This window comes from Trachinotus anak, unplaced genomic scaffold (assembly GCF_046630095.1).
Source record: "Trachinotus anak isolate AG129_WGS33_773 ecotype Australia unplaced genomic scaffold, CSIRO_AGI_Tana_v1 ptg000014l, whole genome shotgun sequence".
Lineage (NCBI taxonomy): Eukaryota > Metazoa > Chordata > Actinopteri > Carangiformes > Carangidae > Trachinotus > Trachinotus anak.
The window spans coordinates 2681838-2699224 of record NW_027273865.1 but is presented as its reverse complement, the minus strand read 5'-3'; the positions used below and the strand labels follow the sequence as shown (position 1 = coordinate 2699224).

The following is a 17387-nucleotide window of genomic DNA, read 5'->3' as shown; positions in this document are numbered from 1 at the left end:
GTCAGCTCTTTAAACATTTTGCAGCAGAATCACATGAACAAACACTGGTGCACCAGCATGTGTGTTGAGCAGCAGTGATGTGAACAGGATGACACAGATTGTGACTTTATGCAGCAAAAAATTCAGGTCATTCAGACAAATCTTCAAACTTTGTGGTTGGCAGCTCTTTCTTTCTTTTTTTCCTCCTGGGTACTTACACTAATATCTGATCTGTCTGAGTCTGATCTGACTGATTAACCTCCAGAGTTTCTTCTCTCTGACTTTCTCTGCCTCTTCATGTTTTCCTCCCCTCTCTCTTGGTTGAGAACACACCATTTCACTCTTAGATGAAATGATGATGATGTGATGAGGTCGGCACTCACCCATGTCAGCACTGTTTATAACACACTGAGGATGAAGTCATGGTGGGTTTTGTCTTGGACCACAGCCAGACCTGATAAGGTACAGAGGGAGCGGTTGGGGGTGGGGGGGTTGGGGGGGGTGGATATAAGAAAGAGAAAATTGCAGTGATGTCAGCACGGATAAAGAAACTGTTGAGCCCCTTTCAGACATGCAAGCTCTATTATAAAATGATTTAAATGAATGTGTCGACTATAGAAACACAGTGTTAAACGCACACACACACACACACACACACACACAGACAGATGTTAAATGTTGATGATGTGTTGTCTCGAGAGCAGTGAATTAAATGTGCTAAATAAACCAGGGAACTCAGGGACTGAGCCAGGTTTGGAGACGATCGTGTCTGATCAGTGTTTGATCACTTTCCAAAACTCCACTGTGTCACAGGAACAGGAGTGTCAGAAGAAGTGACTGATAACTTTAACTGATATTTAACTTTCAAAATGTCCACAACTAAGAAGAAGTTTCCCTGACTGATGGAAGAAGGTCTCAGCCATCTCAATCATTCATGTGGACTAACTGTGAAGATGCTCTGACTGTATCACTGATTTTACTCTTTACTCATCTGCATGGTGGCTTGATGCAGTCGATTCAGCTGACTCAGTGCTGTGGTTTTACATTAACGCTTTACATTAACGCTCGGTTTACTGCAGATCGACCTTTTCTTTCTCTGCATCAGGGAGTCTGAACGTTTCTGTGTTGTTAAGTGTAGAGACAGGGACAGTTCATTACAGACAGGAAGTATGAATGAAGCCAAACTGATAACTCTCTCTCTCTCTCTCTCTCTCTCTCTCTCTCTGTGGCTCTCTCTCTCTCTCTCTCTATCTCACACACACACACACACACACACACACACACAGACTGACTCACCCTTTTGCAATAATGTCGACTCAGAACCGAAGCATGTGTGAATGCCATGGCTAAATAAGGCTGTAAGTGCTGCTGCTCAGTGTGTGTGGGTGTGTGTGTGTGTGTGTGTGTGTGTGTGTAATGCATCACTTCAGCCATTTGCATTTGAGAAAAACTAAATAAAAACGTCAGTTTAGTCAAACTGTAAACATGGACATATTCATATTGATCCTAAGAGACACATTTAACAACATTTAGAGTTTGTTCTTTTGTTGTACGATGGATCTGATAAATAGTGTTAAACCTCTACTGTGACAGCAATAAGTGATGCGCTGACATTATGTTGGAGTTAAACTACTGTGTGATGTTGAAGGAAATTAAAATATATATGATATGATAAGAAAAGTCTCCTAAATGTTAGGGAAAAAGATATTTTTTTGCTGATTGAGATTTGACCCTCTCCCAGAGACGGGCTCTGAAAGGAGCTGACTAGACTCTCTGCTAACTGGCTAACTTAATTTGAGCCAACTCCTCCTCCGGCTTATATGAAACGAGCATCATGACTCATGTTAATGTGAACTGGTGACGACAGAGTAGAATGGTCGAGGGCTGTTGGGCTTGATCTTTCAGTGAAGTCCATGCAGAGCCAAAAACTTCTCAAAAAGTATGTTGGTGGTTTTCCAAATGAAACATCACCTCTTCATGTGGAGAAGAGCACGACGACGTTTGAAAAAACTTGTCCACACTATGTTCACCATGTGGACATGCCACATGCACGAGGGGGTTCACTGCTTTACAACACTGTTGGCAGCTGTTCCAGCTGTTCCTGTAAGAACCTGCAGTTCTGTTATAGAGCTGCTGAAGCACTAAAATGTCACTTAAATGGAAAAGATCGAGGGTCTTATGGGTGTACAGAGGAAATTCCTCCTGCCAGGATGTCTGGAATTCAAACACTAATGAACTTTAAATACTTCTCCATCTCACAGTCAGGACAGGTGTGTTGTTGTCTGGGTCGAAACTGGAAATGATTACAGGCTCTCATGAAGTTATGATGACAGGCAAAGATAAAGTTATATTGTTAAATATGAGTCAAAGTGTTTTAAGAGAGGAGAAGAATGAGAGAACTGAAACTGTCCTCGTGGTCTTTAAAGACCTGGGTCAGACTCAGTGACGTGGCCCGGTCTAGTCCAGAGATGGACCACTGGATGAATGGATCAGGTGTTATTTGTCCAGACGTAGTTCCAGCACAGACACGTCGACCAATCATACACAAAGACAACACATGATGATTTCACTCAGGGGAGTTGTCCTGTTATGTCTCAGAGAGCTTTAAAGACAAAACATAATGAGTAAAATTGACCAGAGCTGATGTGGAAAATGAACTGACACAGCTCCTGTAATCGTCTTTAATGGTGCACTGCTTATTTCACACTCAGGACAAAAACAGAAGAACAAAAAGGGAAGAATCAATGTTGTGTCAGTCGGTGGTGATCTGATGCTCTGCTCTGCTGCACACACACTTCCAGTTTACTCTGACAGACGACAGGTTTACAGTGCAGCTTCACACTTTTCTTCATTTAATGCTCATTTGATGGATTAGATGCTTATGTTTTCTTTGGTGCCACTTCCTGTCCGCTGAGCAGAGGGTACCTGGGCGATGTCTGATTGGCAGGTAGGCAGCTGCAGGAAGCTGTTTCCACTTTTGAAAGAGAGTAGAATGTTTTGTAATGAGGCTGGACAGGCTCACGCACACACACACACACACAGACACACACACACACACATGCACGCACACAGGTAGGCATACATGGTGTAAACCAGCACGTTTTGGTAAACTTTATGGTTTACTTACATTAGGAGAAACACACACACATTACCTGTGTGTGTGTGTGTGTGTGTGTGTTTGTGTGTGTGTGTGTGTGTGTGTGTATGATCCATGCGACACTTTGATAGACTTTTCAGAATCAAACTAAACATAAACTGTTTAGCCTGACATAAGGATTCATACCAAGGCCATTCAAATGTTTAAATGAAAGGAAAAGGAAAGAGGAGAGAAGGATGAATGTACTTCAGTGAAAATGTGCTGTGTCTGTATTATGTGTATAATGTGGACATAACTTCTTGAAACTTTTAGTCTCATGCCACAGTTTTATGCTCAGCACCTTTTTTGCATTGTTTGCTGTTTAAAGTTTCATTGATGTTGACTTGAACTGGTATCCGGGGATTAGCTCTTCAGTCTATGAGATGCATACATGATCCTGTATATGGTTCCTGTCATGGCTGGAGTTTTTTTTTGAGGCAGCACTAATTTTCTTATTGGCCATGGTTGCTTCTTCATTTTGTATTTTGGTGACATTTCAGATGGTTTGTTGCATTAGTCTTGCAAAACTCTTCTTGCACACTGTGTGTGATCATGTCTTTGAGCCCCAAAGAATTTCCACAGAAATGAACAAGACTTATTCTCGGATGGAGCAAAACCAAGCAGCAGAAATGAAGCATCAACAGTGAAGAGCTAAAAGTTGCAGTTCCTCTAATGACCTCTAGAGTCTGGCTTCAGCAGTGAGTCAGTCCCCATAGACTCCCATGTTAAATTGTCCAACTTTACAGCAGAAAGAAACATGTTTACAGCCTGGTACAAAAACTGATCTGGTCTCTAGAGCTAATTTCCTCCTTCATGACAACTGTACGGGCTGAATTTTATAGAACTCAGCTGTTTACATTTTATTAAGGACTAAAGTTATGGAGAATTAGGCATGGGCGCTTTGAGTGACAGGTGGGTGACCATATGCTTGCCACAAACCAGTGTATACTGAAGACTTGGCTCCACCTCTTTGCCCATTTTTGGATTAGCCAGGAGTTGGGCAGAGTCAGTGACTGCCAAGACGGCTATTGTGCAGCAGCTCACTCTGAGCTTCAGAAACCTGTGGGTGATGTCACAGAGGCCCCGCCCATCTTTATTTACAGTGTGTGAGCATAACACGAGCAGGAATGTATTTAATGAACATGCATACATACAGAAAGCTGTAACAGTTCCTGATGTATTCATTTTGGCCATGATGTCCACTTCTACCTCAACGTTTTGTCGATGCTGTAATTAGCTGAAGTGATGATCCTCATTAATCTGCTTTGTTTTCTCGTTTGATGATGAAAATTGTTTTTAACATACAACATGTACTAATTGGACTGTTTGAGCTGATGATACTGGGACCACGGGGTTGATTCACTGGTTTAACTGGTTTCTCTCCATATTTTAATGATAAAGCAGCTGATGGACTAAACTGTCTTTCTCTCTGTCTCTCTCCAGCTGCAAAGCGTCCCTCCTCAGTCTCGTCTCTGAGTGGGATTGTGGGTAGGATGATGTCATCCGGTGACCGAGGAGCCTCGTCCTCCTCCTGCACCTCCGTCAACACCGTCTGCTCGGACGGTGAGCGTCCCGCCTCCCTATCCCTCTCCTCCTCTGCCTCCTCCGTCTCCCTGCAGGATGCTTCCCACTCCTCTTCATCCTCCTCCTCCTCTTCCTCACTGCCATATGGCGCCGTGCCAACCTACAACGCCTCCTCGTCATCCTCATCATCCTCCACCCCAAAGAGGAACGGCTCGGACATCAGCCTTGACCTCACTCCCCTCGTCACACCACATGGAGGAGGAGGAGGTCCTGCAGGAGGAGGAGGGGGTGGTGTCTGTATTGCCAGGGTGGCAGGAGGAGGACATCCTGCCGATAGACATGTAGCCAATGCAATGGTGGTGGCAGCGGCGGCCAGGCCCAGGCAGCTTTCACGGCTGGAGAGAGTTGTGATGGAGATTGTAGAGACTGAACAAGCCTACGTCAGAGATCTGAAGAGCATCGTGGAGGTAAGACCAGAATCATTACTGATCTGCTGCAGGACGTGAGGTCCTCAGTGAAGGGAAGTTAGAAGTTTTCATGGCTGTTTGATAAATAACTTTTTCTTTCACAAAGATTTTGCTTTTCTCACATAGATCTTTACTGGAGCTTTGAAACAGCACTTAGAATTCATCTCCTGTTAATTTCCTAGAAGGGTAATTTCCTAGAAGCTTTCCTGCATGGAGATGTTTGAAGCCAGAGTTTTGGTGGTGATAGTATTCTTAAAATCCTGGTCTGCTGATCCTTTTTTTAATCAGGTGACATCTTCAAAAATTCTGTTTTGTGTGAACAACAATACAAAAAACATTCAGTTTACTGTGATAATAAATTAAGAAAAGCAGCAAATTGTCACAATGGAGAAGCTTCAACCAGAGCTGGAAGCTACAATAACTTAAATTTATATATACATTAACATGTAGTCACTTAACAGACACTTACATCCAAAGCTACTTACAAGTGAGAGTCATCACTAAAGCTTCTATGCACCTTGGTGTAAGATTGTCAGACAGACAGGCCGGGATCCGCACAGAGACAGTCTGGCGGGAATGACGGGGATAGTTGGGCGTTGTCTGCATAGCAGTGATACAAGAAGCCATACGAGCAGATAATTGGACCCAAGGAGGTCCTAGTAACGATCCTTGTGGCACTCCAGTGGGGAGGGGATCGGATGAGGATGTTTGCCCTTGCCATGACAGAGTGAAGGAGCGCCCAAGATGCCCATGTTGGAGAGTACAGATAGCAGGATGTGGTTGTTCACGGTATCAATTATCAGAAATGTTGTTGGTTGTCAATCGATCAGCTTATCAGTAAATTGACGAATTGTTTCAGCAGTAGTCTGCAGAAGAATTACATTAAATAGAGTGAGCAGTGGAGTCAAATGTGATCTACACACATGACAGTGATATTATCAGTAAGAGAAGCAGTGGAGGTCTCGGTTGGTGTTAGTCACATCAATAAATTCAAATCAATAAACATTTCAACCTGATCTCAACTTCATTAACCTCATTAAAAACCTGACAGCCAATCACGATGCAGCTGTGGTGTACTGTAGGAATCAAACAGGAACACAGTACACAGCTGCGTGTGTGTGTTTGGGAGGAGCTGGCTGTAGCCTAGATTTACTGGCCAGGTGTGAATGCCTTTGGGCCAGTTTACCTGCAGCTGGCCTCCACAGACACACACACACACACACATATACACACACACACACACACACACACAAATACTTCCTCTCTCTGTTGCAAAAATGGACAGACATGTTTTGCATTAATTCTGGGTTTTAGAAACTTCTTCTACATTAAAACATCAAACTTTTTACTCAGAAACCACGTTTAACATTTGATCAATTAACCGATTAACTGATTGAATGGTACCTGTCATCATCCTCCTTCTTTCCCTCTCTGTCTGATATCTTCATCTCTTCAGGCAGAAATGCCACTTCCCTGGCAGATAAGCAGTTAGAGGAAGAACAAGTAAAATGTGCTATTTACAAATTAAAATTAACTTTAAGACTGATGGGTGTCTGGAAACAGGACCTATTGAAATCACTGTACACAACAACTACATCTACATTTCAATGGTCTGTACAGGGAGAGTGCTGTTATACTGTTATTATTCCTGTTGCATTATGGGAACTGCCTGAGGAATGTGTAAGGCACAAGTTCAAACTTCTTTGTAGTAAAAAATGAAATTTTAAAGGGAACTTTGAATGAAAAAAAGTTTCAACTTTTCAACAGAATTCGCTGACTTAGTTGTTTGATTGTGTGTGATTCATCCATCATTGGTCCAGGTGCACATGGAGCCAGCCAGGCTGTGTGTGTGTGTGTGTGTGTGTTGCTTCCATCTGTCCAACTGAAGTGTTAAACATCCTTTTGAAGTAAAAGAGAGAATTTACTGCTGCTTTGATCCTCTGCCATGACACACACACATACACACACACACACACACTGAGGGTTGGGCTGTCATCGGGTTTATCAGCTGTCTGTCAGTTTTTCCCTCTGACCTTCTGTAGAGGACGAACCTCCAGCTCCTCTCTCAGCACCACATCTTTCTTCTCTCATTGGTTAATACCTCTGTCTCTCCACGGTTTTCATCTGGAGGTCACTGTCAAAACCACACGTGACCTGTGTTCTCTTGCAGTCATCACTACAGTCATTCATTAGAGAATCATTAGTGGATTCTTTTTCAAAAACAGACCTGTTTAGAGTTCAGTATTTCCCATGTTTCCCTGACAGTAATAATAAGAAAAATAAACCTGTCAGCAGGGTGAAATTCTTCCACTAACTTTCTCCAAATCAGAGTCCTGAGATGACAGGTTCTTAGCAATGACTGTCACTGTTTGGAAAAACCTTGAGTTTGCTTAAATCCACAACTTCTTCAGCAAGTGGTCTCTCAATCAAAACAACAAAAGATGGGGTTGGGTGACATCATGAAGAAGTGTGGGATCATGGGAGTTGTTGTCTTCTCCTGGTTTGGATCCTTCAGTGTCAGTGGTTCAGGAGGTTTTGACCTGGAGCTAAATTCTCCACAGAGATCTCCTACTCTCACAAACAAACACGCCAGCTGATTAGAACCAGTAAAAACACTGAATAGAACAGTTTCACATTCAAAGTCAATGATTGGTCGATGCTCTTCAGTGACACAGGACGTCTCTGATTGGCTGGAGCTAAGCTGTTGAACATTTCCTCAGCTTGTTTCTCTGATAACGTCAGATCCAGACATCAATGACTAAAATCCTTTATCAGGTGGAGAAAGAGGATCTGAAACATGAGACTTCAAACTGGATCAAAGTCAATTTGAGCTCTGTCAGACAAACACAACACTGACACATGAGCAGAGAGGATATGATGTGATTAGCACTGCACCAATGAAATGGAGGGCTACCATGATTAAAGTCACAGATTTCTCTGTTTGAGAATTGATGGAAACATTTGTGAAGATGTAAGAACACAACTCAACAACAGACAGAACAGAGGTCTGGTTGTTTTTAGACATTTTAATGTGGGAAAGTCACAGATTTTAACTTTTAAGAAAAAACTGATTTTCAGACTCTTCCATGTCTGTGGTTAAAGTTTAGGCAAATCTGCTGTTGATTGTTGGTATGAAATGTATCGGTTGTCATTTAGAAAACAAGTTATTTCTAACTTTAGTCCTTTAAAATCGGTGGGCGCTTGAACAACAGGTTTATAAGAATGATACATGGCTTTGACTCTGCTTCCAGATTGAATGTGTTACTGTGACAGTCACATGATGTCGAATCAATCGCACAGAAAACTTCATAAACAGAATGGAACAGTCCAAAACTCTTTTTTCACTTAACTGTTGCATTGTGGGAAAACATAACTGCCACAGTTAAAAAACGTGGTGATATCAGTTGTCACATCTTTAATTTAAGTTGTTTTTTACAGTGAAGAAAGCAACAATCCCGGAATTCCTCTGTCCTGATGTAAAGGAGGTTTGTGAGATGATAGGTGTGTGTGTGTGTGTGTGTGTGTGTGTTGTCCGGCTTTTCTCTGTATTGGAGGTTTTTGCTGAAGTCTGGTTTTGATTGAGGCTACATGATGTCACACACACACGCTCACTGGGAATCTGAACCAACTACCATAATAGGCCTGTGTGTGTGTGTGTGTGTGTGTGTGTGTGTGTGTGTGTGTGTGTGTGTGTGTGTGTGTGTGTGATAACAATGCATACACACAGACAGTGGAAAAGGAGGAAGAAGAGAGAGTGAAAACAGCTCCTCTTTGTCACTGATCAACTCATAAACTAATTTTTCTACAAACTTTTAAAGAAAATCTTCTCATAAAAGTGAAACCCTCCTGCCAACAGGTTGAGATCACTGCACCTAGTTCATTTTTCTTTTATCAATTAAATCTTGTTTTCTCCAGCTGTTTGCCTCATTTCAAGAGATTTCTGGGAAACTGCTGAAATAAGCGAAACAAAATTAGGAATAAGTGGAATAATTTGATCGGATTCAGAGACTTTATTGTAGTTTTCTAAGAGAGAAAACTGAGTTGTGGAGTCAACATGAGACATTTGGTGAAGCGGGGATCCTGCTGCTGTGCTGCAGCCAAGTGGGACAGGAAACTGGGGGGGAGGAGGAGGAGGAGGAGATGAGGGAGAGACAGATGAAGAGGGGGGGAAGACGAGAAAGCAAGAGGGGTAAGGAGAAACTGAAGGGAGATATTGAAAGATGAAATAGAAGAGAGGAGTGAGAAAAAGGAGTGAGAGGAGAGGGGAAAAGGAAGAGACAGAAAAAGAGGTAATAGAGAAAAAAGCAAAGAGAAAATGACAAGAGGACAGAGGAATGTGAAAGAGAAGACGGAGGAGGTGAACTTGGGGTTGCACAGAGGATTTGGGGAACAAGAGGGGGAAGATGAGGAGGAAGCAAGCAAGAATGAACAAAGGAACACAGGACGGAGAGATGAAAAACAAAGAGGAAGACTTCAGACTGTCCTCAGTTTCTACAGCTGCAGCTGAAACCAACACGTCTCTGTCTCCTCTCACAGTATCACAGAGTCTGTGTCTCAGCGTTTATACTAACAGCTTGACCCTAATCAGCTGACTGGTGATTTACAGCAGCAAATATGTTTAGAGTGAATTATAAACCACCTGTTTTTATCCAGGCTTGTTGAATGTGTCACAATAGGAACAAGGAAGTTCAGAGAGCAGAAAATACATTTTAATAAGATTAATATCTGCACAAATACAGACACTTAATAACTTTAACAACACAAATAAGACATGAATCAGCAGCTTTTCTGGATTGTGGTTTGTGTTTCACGCCTGGTGCTCTTCACCAGGCAGCTTCTATTTCTACAAACACTCACAAACATATTTCACTTTATTATCTACAATATCTGTTCTCAGCAGCTGAAGCATGGTTAGGATTTTATAGTTGGGGGGTACAAATAATAAGTAAAGACTTTAATAAGAACGTAACAGAGAGCTTTTCAAATAAAATAAAATAAAGTGCTGAAGTTTGGATAAATAAAAGTGTAGCTCGAGCTTCCTCTTTTTCCTCTTTTGCATTAGCTCCATTTCATTTCTTAACAGTCTAAACGATTAACCCTCCTGTTATGTTCCGGGTCAAATTGACCCGTTTTAAAGTTTGAAGATCTAGGAAAAATAGTTAAAAGTATTTTTTCAGTATGAAACTTCTTCTGCTTGCCTTAATTAGTGTAATCAACATATAATATGAAAATGGTTCATCTCACATATTTGTAACCACCCCCTGCATGTTTATATCACATAGATACTGTTCGGGTCAATTTGACCCAGCAGTCAAACCGGAGGTAAAAGGGTGTCAGAAATGTCACAACTGTGAGACATATTTCATCCCAATCACTCACACACACACACACACACACACACACACACACACACTCAATGCACACACAGAGCACACGCACACACGCACACACAGGTGCAGGTGTTATGATATTTGACGAGAACCATTTATGTTCTCGCAGGAAAACTCCACCCACATTCAGTGGACACTCAACAGGGGAGGGGCAAAACATATAAAAGATTCTCTGCATGGGAGTCCTACCAACATTACACTCTGTCAGGAAAACCTTTACAAAATGAGCAGCAGAAGCAAAAGGATGACAGTCCAGGAGGCTCTGGAAGTCATCATTGATCATGACAGTGAAATGGAGGAGGATGTGTCTGAAGATGAAGACCATCTTGAGCTAAATTCTGATTCTAATGATTCTGATTTTGAACCAGATGAGGGAATTGCTATTCCTATTCCTCCAAGCAAGACATTCATGTCAAAAAATGGTCAATACAGTGGTCTTCATCCCCATATATGCGTCAGGCAAAACTGTCTGCAGAAAACATAATCAAGACAGTGCCAGGGCCCACTAGGATGGCAGTGACTCGTGTGACTGACATCAAGTCAACTTTTGAGCTGGTCATAACAGATTCAATACAGAAAATCATTCTGGAAATGACTAATCTGGAAGGGAGGCGTGTTTTTGGGGAGAACTGGAAGGAGCTAGACAAAACACATTTAGATGCATATTTGGGGCTCCTCATCCTTGCTGGGGTCTATAAGTCGAAGGATGAATCGACGGCCAGTCTGTGGGATGCAGGGACAGGCAGGGCCATATTTCGAGCCACAATGTCTCTGGAGACTTTTCACATTTTCTCCAGAGTAATCTTATTTGATAATCGAGAGACAAGGGCTGGTAGACGGGAGAGAGACAAGCTGGCAGCTATTAGGACTGTGTGGGACAAGTGGGTAGAGCAACTACTACTCTATAACCCAGGCCCTAATATCACAATGGATGAAAGGCTGGTGGCAATCAGAGGTCACTGCCCATTTAGGCAATACATGCCTTCCAAACCAGCTAAATATGGAATAAAAATCTGGGCAGCATGTGATGCTAACACCAGCTATGCATTGAACATGCAGGTTTACACTGGAAAGCCGGTTGGAGGAGCCCCGGAGAAGAATCAGGGCACAAGGGTCGTGCTCGACATGGCACAGGGTTATTACAATGTTATGTAAAACTATTGTGCTTCATATGTTGGTCTTTCAAAAGCAATAAAGTGGTGAAACATTTAAAAAATGAATAGTTAGTAATGGAGTTAGTAATGAAATATTCACAGTGCTTGTTAGGATTTTTTTGGTTTCGGACATCTTTTGGTTAATTAAACATGCACTGGGTCAAATTGACCCAGGAACACCACAGCTGTTCCTGACAAATGAACATAACAGGAGGATTAATTAACTAACATTTAATTAACTCCTCCTTCCCTCCTTCTCTCCCTCTTCTATACTATAGGGCCATGTCATGTAAACATTGGTGTTTTTCTTGCACAATCTGGTGATGACCACTGGAGCAAGACAAATATATGACAAAAGATCACTCACTCACTCACTCACTCACTCACTCACTCACTCACTCACTCACTCACTCACTCACTCAGAGCCCTCTGCCTCTTCTGTGTGACACCATAGTCACCATACTATTCTTCTATTTAAGTTTTTATTTGATCCTCTCTCCTCTCCTCCCTTGTTTCCTCTTCTCCTCTCCTCTCCTCTGTCTTTTCTTCATTCCTCCTGTCTTCATCTTCCTGCTGAGCTCTATCATTTTTCACTCACCTCTCTCTGTTTCTTCACTCTGTTTCTGTCTCCATGCCCTCGAGTGTGTTACTGTGAATTACTGTGTGTGTGTGTGTGTGTGTGCATATGTGTGTTTCCTGTTGCCTTTAAAAGGTGATGAATGTGGCCAAGGCCTCTCATTATATGCCTCATTACACACACACACACACACACACACACACACACACACACACACACACACACACACACACTGTTTTAGTTTGGTATAGAGCACATTTCTGACCAATCTGAACACAGCAGAAATACCTGAGGAGCCAGAGCAGTTTGTCCTGGTGGTCAGCAGAGATACTGCATTTTAAAAATCAAGCTCTGGCCCAAAAACATTTTCCCCACAGAGAAAAGCTGCGTTTATAGATGTAAAGACTGTGAGGGGAGGGCACAACGATGTGACATCATTGAGAAGACGCTAGAGGCCAATTAAATATGTGATCTGCATGATTGTCACTAATGAACCAAAGTACCAGAACATCACCAAAACAAAATGCAAATGAATGTGTTTCCCTCCACGACTGCTGTGTGAACATGAGTCAGGCTGATTCTCCAGTCTCCATTAAACCACTGCAGAAGAAGAAGAGATCCTCAAAGCTCTGACATCTCTTTTTGTTTGACTTTTTGCTTTTTAGCCAAACAGCTACAGTAACACCTGAGCCAAGAGTAAAGACACTGAAAATCACTGAAAAGCAGTCGGGTGGAGAGGCTCATGTCGGCTGTGGTGCTGCATGTGACCATCAGTGATGTTTTAGTGTTTGTATCCATAGGAGCTGTAGTAACACAGAGCCAGGCCTGACTGGTCCTGACTGGTCCCGGTTCTGAATCTCTGGATCTCTGCATTTGCATAAACTGTATATTTCCGAGCAAATTTTTATGAAAGGAGAATCTCTGTGGCCCCTCAAGGACCAGTTCCTGTAGCTGCACCTCTTCATATCAACAGAACAGGACCAGATTCTTTTATTTTGGCTGAAAAATGCTGCATCTTTTTATAGTGTATTAGATTAGAGTAAAATCAAATTATGTTTTCTTTTTGGTGGCCATGTAGAAAGACGTCACGGTTCCTAGTTTGGGAACTTGGACTGGAGCTGGTGAGCTGACCTCAGCCTCTGCTGCTTTCTCACACATTTCTCTTCCTCTGCGGCTGAGTTTCTGTCTGTGTTTGAATATTCTGATTTCCTCTGGCAGCTCCTCTGAGTCCAGGCTTCTGTTTGCTTCACTGTGTGTTACTAATAAAACTGTGTTGATGTGAATATGAGGACAGTCTCTTATCTCCTCTTTCTCTCTCTCCCCCTCTCTGTCTCGGTGTTTCTCGCCCCCAACTCCTCTCCAGTGTAATCTAATTACCAGCTACCACAGGAAGTGATTTCATCTGGGCTTTGACAGGATTGTATGATGGATTTTACTTCAGTAAAGTTTCCATTACAGCATGACTGACCGACAGTAAACAGTGTTTGTGTACATCAGCTCCCCTGATCGTCTCATTTCCTCTCTGTCCAGAGATGAGGCAGTAGTGTATTAATACTTGGAATATTAATGTGGATGGCATTAAATATGTATATCCAACATCCCGCATTTATTATGTATGTTATGATGTTCCACATCTGCCATCAAAGACAGATGATGTTGAATTAACATTTCAGGGGAGACTGAAACTGTCAGCGTGTATTCCAGTTATTTTAGAAAACGATCAGGGCTGCAGCTACAAACCTGTTTTCACTGTAACTGTTTGTTGACTACAGATTTATTTATTTAAAGTAGAATTCAGAAGAAGCACAGAAAATCAGTTACCATTAGATCTGTGACAGAGTTTGGAAGAGTGGAAGGATTCAGACATTTGACATGAAGGAATTAAACATTTATATCAAATAATTCAACAGTTAGATTTGATGAATCAGAGTTTAATAAACACACGTGGACTTTAGTTTTAGTTCGATCACCAACATCAGAAAACTTCACATCAGGATGAGTTTGGTTTGAGCTGCAGCTGGAGGAGATGGTGTGTTGGCGTGATGAGTGTTATGAGGACGACTATGGTTGGATGGTACAGCTGTGAAGCATGCATGAAACAGCTGGTGCCAGTTAGCTAATACAAGAGCAGCGTCAGCGCTCCACCTGAACTGACTGTGCTTTATTTAATGGAGGTGCCCACGCTGTGTGAGCGGTGTGTAAACTAATGGACTGTGCATCACAAACTGCTGATGCAACACACTACAGGTATTTCACTGTGAGGGCACTTGGTAAAAAACATTTTTATATAGATATTCATCAGAATCTGCACCACTGTCTCAGCATGTCTATCCTGCAGCAGCTGTCCCTCACCACCACCTGTCAGTCATCATGACCAGATGTGTCTATGAAGATCTGATTATATCAGCTTCACGTCTCTGGTCCTTACAGGTTGAACTTCCTGGTTTTCTGTCTTTGTTTGACTTCCTGTCTGTTGCCAGCCTCGGCTCAGCGTCTCTGACAGCACAGCTGGTTTCCTGTTCACACCATCAGCTTCGATCTGAAAGGTTTGATATGATGTTATGTTCTGATGGGTGAGGAGAGGCCGGATGCTGCATCTACACCTTATGAGAGACGTTGTCACCTGCTACAGTTTTCTGAAAATGTAAAACATTACTGTAGATCATTGACTGATTTCCTTCCTTCCAGGCTGCCAGATGTTCCACTTTACTTTTATGAAACGTACTGGTTGTCAAACAGTTGTCATCTGCTACTGAGTGGCATCATTCTTCATTTCATGAGGTCCGTGTTCGCTTGTTTGTCCTCTGAACTTGTCCTCAATGAAAATAACCCACTCAGAGTGACCTGACTGACAAAGAACTAAAGTGAATTCTAACCTACAGGTCAACCAGGAGGTTTCACAGAGACAGGAGGGCTTTCTTGTTCTTCATAATGAGAGAAAGTGTATGTTTGAAGTGTCACAGTGTGAATGCACTTTAATACAGTTCCCTGTTGACAACAGCATCACTAAACACGATACAGTGCAATAAGCTGAGCGACTTTGACAACTTTGGGTTCAAACCTCAGGCGTCTCGGGCAGGAAACAGTTGCTGTACGTGCAGATGTTTTTTCATCCCGATTGAAGATTTCAGGTTGACATGGGATGTGATTTAATACAGTCTAGTGTTTATATGCACTGATGCATTTAGTGATGAATTCATCTTCCTCAGCGGCTGTCTTATCTCCTTGGCACGTGTTTGAGGACATGCACGTAAAGGAAGCAGCCAGTAAGTAATCAGGTTAAATTACAGGTGCAGCTGTTTTTGTTTTGATTGGTTTATGAAAAGGTTTGAACTGCTCCTCTGAAACTGATTGGACCAGTTTATTCTGACAGATGTGTTTCTATGGGGCGTTTTTATTCTGTTTGGGTTTTTAAACCAATTGTAATTGGAATATTAGGCGTCATGTGAATGTACTTATTGACTGGTCCTAACAGGGAACACACAGGTGTAACTGATAATTCTAATGATGGCTCAGCTCCAGTAAACCACCTGGTGAGTTATGCCCATGAGCCTACAAGCACAACATCAGAGCCTAGGAGCTGGTAAACCTTCATGTGATGCAGCATTTATTAATGTTATTAGTTCAGTTTGTAGTTTTTCCTGCTATGATGTGTCAAAATGTTCACTGTGAGCAGAAACACACATACTGTCCAGATTTTTATGGGAATGAGTCTAATGAGTGAAACAACAAACACCTGAGTGAGCTGGAATCTCAGGTGAAAGGACGAAAAAAAAGTGTAGAATCAACCAGTTTTAATATCGGGACAGTGTTTTGGTGGATGATGATGCCAGGGGCCAACAGGACAGGTGACGTAGTGCAGAGCAAACCAAATAAACCAACAATCACAAGAGAACACTGGAGAACCTGTGTGCTTCTTTGGCAAAGGAAAAGTGACCTTCTCTCAGTCAAACTGAAATGAGTCATTGACCAAAAACCTACAATGAAAATAAAACATGTATATTTCAGCTGTGATGACTTACAGCACGTCTCTGTGTGTGTCTGCAGGACTATCTCGGCTGTATCATCGACTGTGGAGCTCTGCCGCTGAAACCGGAGCAGGTCAGCACTCTGTTCTGCAACATAGAGGACATCTACGAGTTCAACAGGTAACTCACCTGCTCCTCCTCTCGACTGTGTAGTGTCTTTGTTTTTCGTATCTTTGCTGTAAAGACGCTGCTTCTGTTTAGTCTTGTATTCTACATTCAGTCTTTTTCTGGTTCAATACTAAACTCAGCCTACAGAAGCTCTGTTTTTAGGTCAACCACTGATGTATCTGCAGCACTATTTTCACATCATGATGGTTTTTGTGGATTTTTCTGTCTTTTATTAACCTTGTAATGAGAAAGCTACATGTCAAGGCTGAGCTAGCTGCTGAACGTCAGCACGTTCAGTCACAAGAAAGGGAAGTTTGATGCAGTCTTTGCTCTTAGTTCGGCCTGAGAATGGTGTGAGGATTTGTGCCCATGAGGAATACACAGGGTACTTTATCAGTGACTCCTGTAAAAAAAAACATACAACAGATGGAAGAGATATTATGAAACTCTCTCTCTCTTCTGTGTTCTGTCTTAGTTTGTATAAATGCAACGCACAAATATGAAAGATAAAACAGTGGGCAGTGGTTTGTGACTGTCAGGGGAGCCCAGACGGACACAAGGTTATCAACCCACGCAAATGGAAATTCAACAAAAAATGCAAGATAAATTTGTGGAAAAGTATGCAAGACTTCATCCTGGGCTTAAACTAAATCAGGCCAGGAGGAAATTCATGGAGCAGGAGAGGATGATCCTGGTCAGATGACACAGCAGTAGAGCTCTTCAGTCCACAGAGGCAGATCAAGTGGCCTCCAGCAAACAACCAGACTTTGTCATAGCCTCAAGTGGGCGATCCAGCTCTCCCTTAGTTGTAGTTGGAATTATCTTTTTCACATCCTAATCAAATCACAACCACAAAGTATGGTTGTTGCCTGGAAGCCACTTGTGGGGGACTGTCCTGCAGGGATTGGAAGGCTCAGTTTCATCAGAAATATTTAAATACTTTCTTACTAATTTCCAAACAACAGCAAAAAAAAAGCGACAGGTCAGCATGACTGTTGAGCATATTCCAGTGGGTGAATATTTA

The 17387-nt window shown here is 42.3% G+C and overlaps 1 protein-coding gene across 1 annotated transcript in view; it reads left to right on the top strand.

Moving 5' to 3' along the window:
• The window catches only part of plekhg2 (pleckstrin homology domain containing, family G (with RhoGef domain) member 2), a 96461-nt gene that overhangs the window by 32340 nt on the left and 46734 nt on the right, over positions 1 to 17387 (top strand). Inside the window, exons 4-5 of the mRNA XM_071495932.1 lie at positions 4559 to 5106; positions 16275 to 16375. Coding sequence (XP_071352033.1) covers positions 4559 to 5106; positions 16275 to 16375 — 649 coding nt within the window. The remainder of the gene's footprint in view (positions 1 to 4558; positions 5107 to 16274; positions 16376 to 17387) is intronic.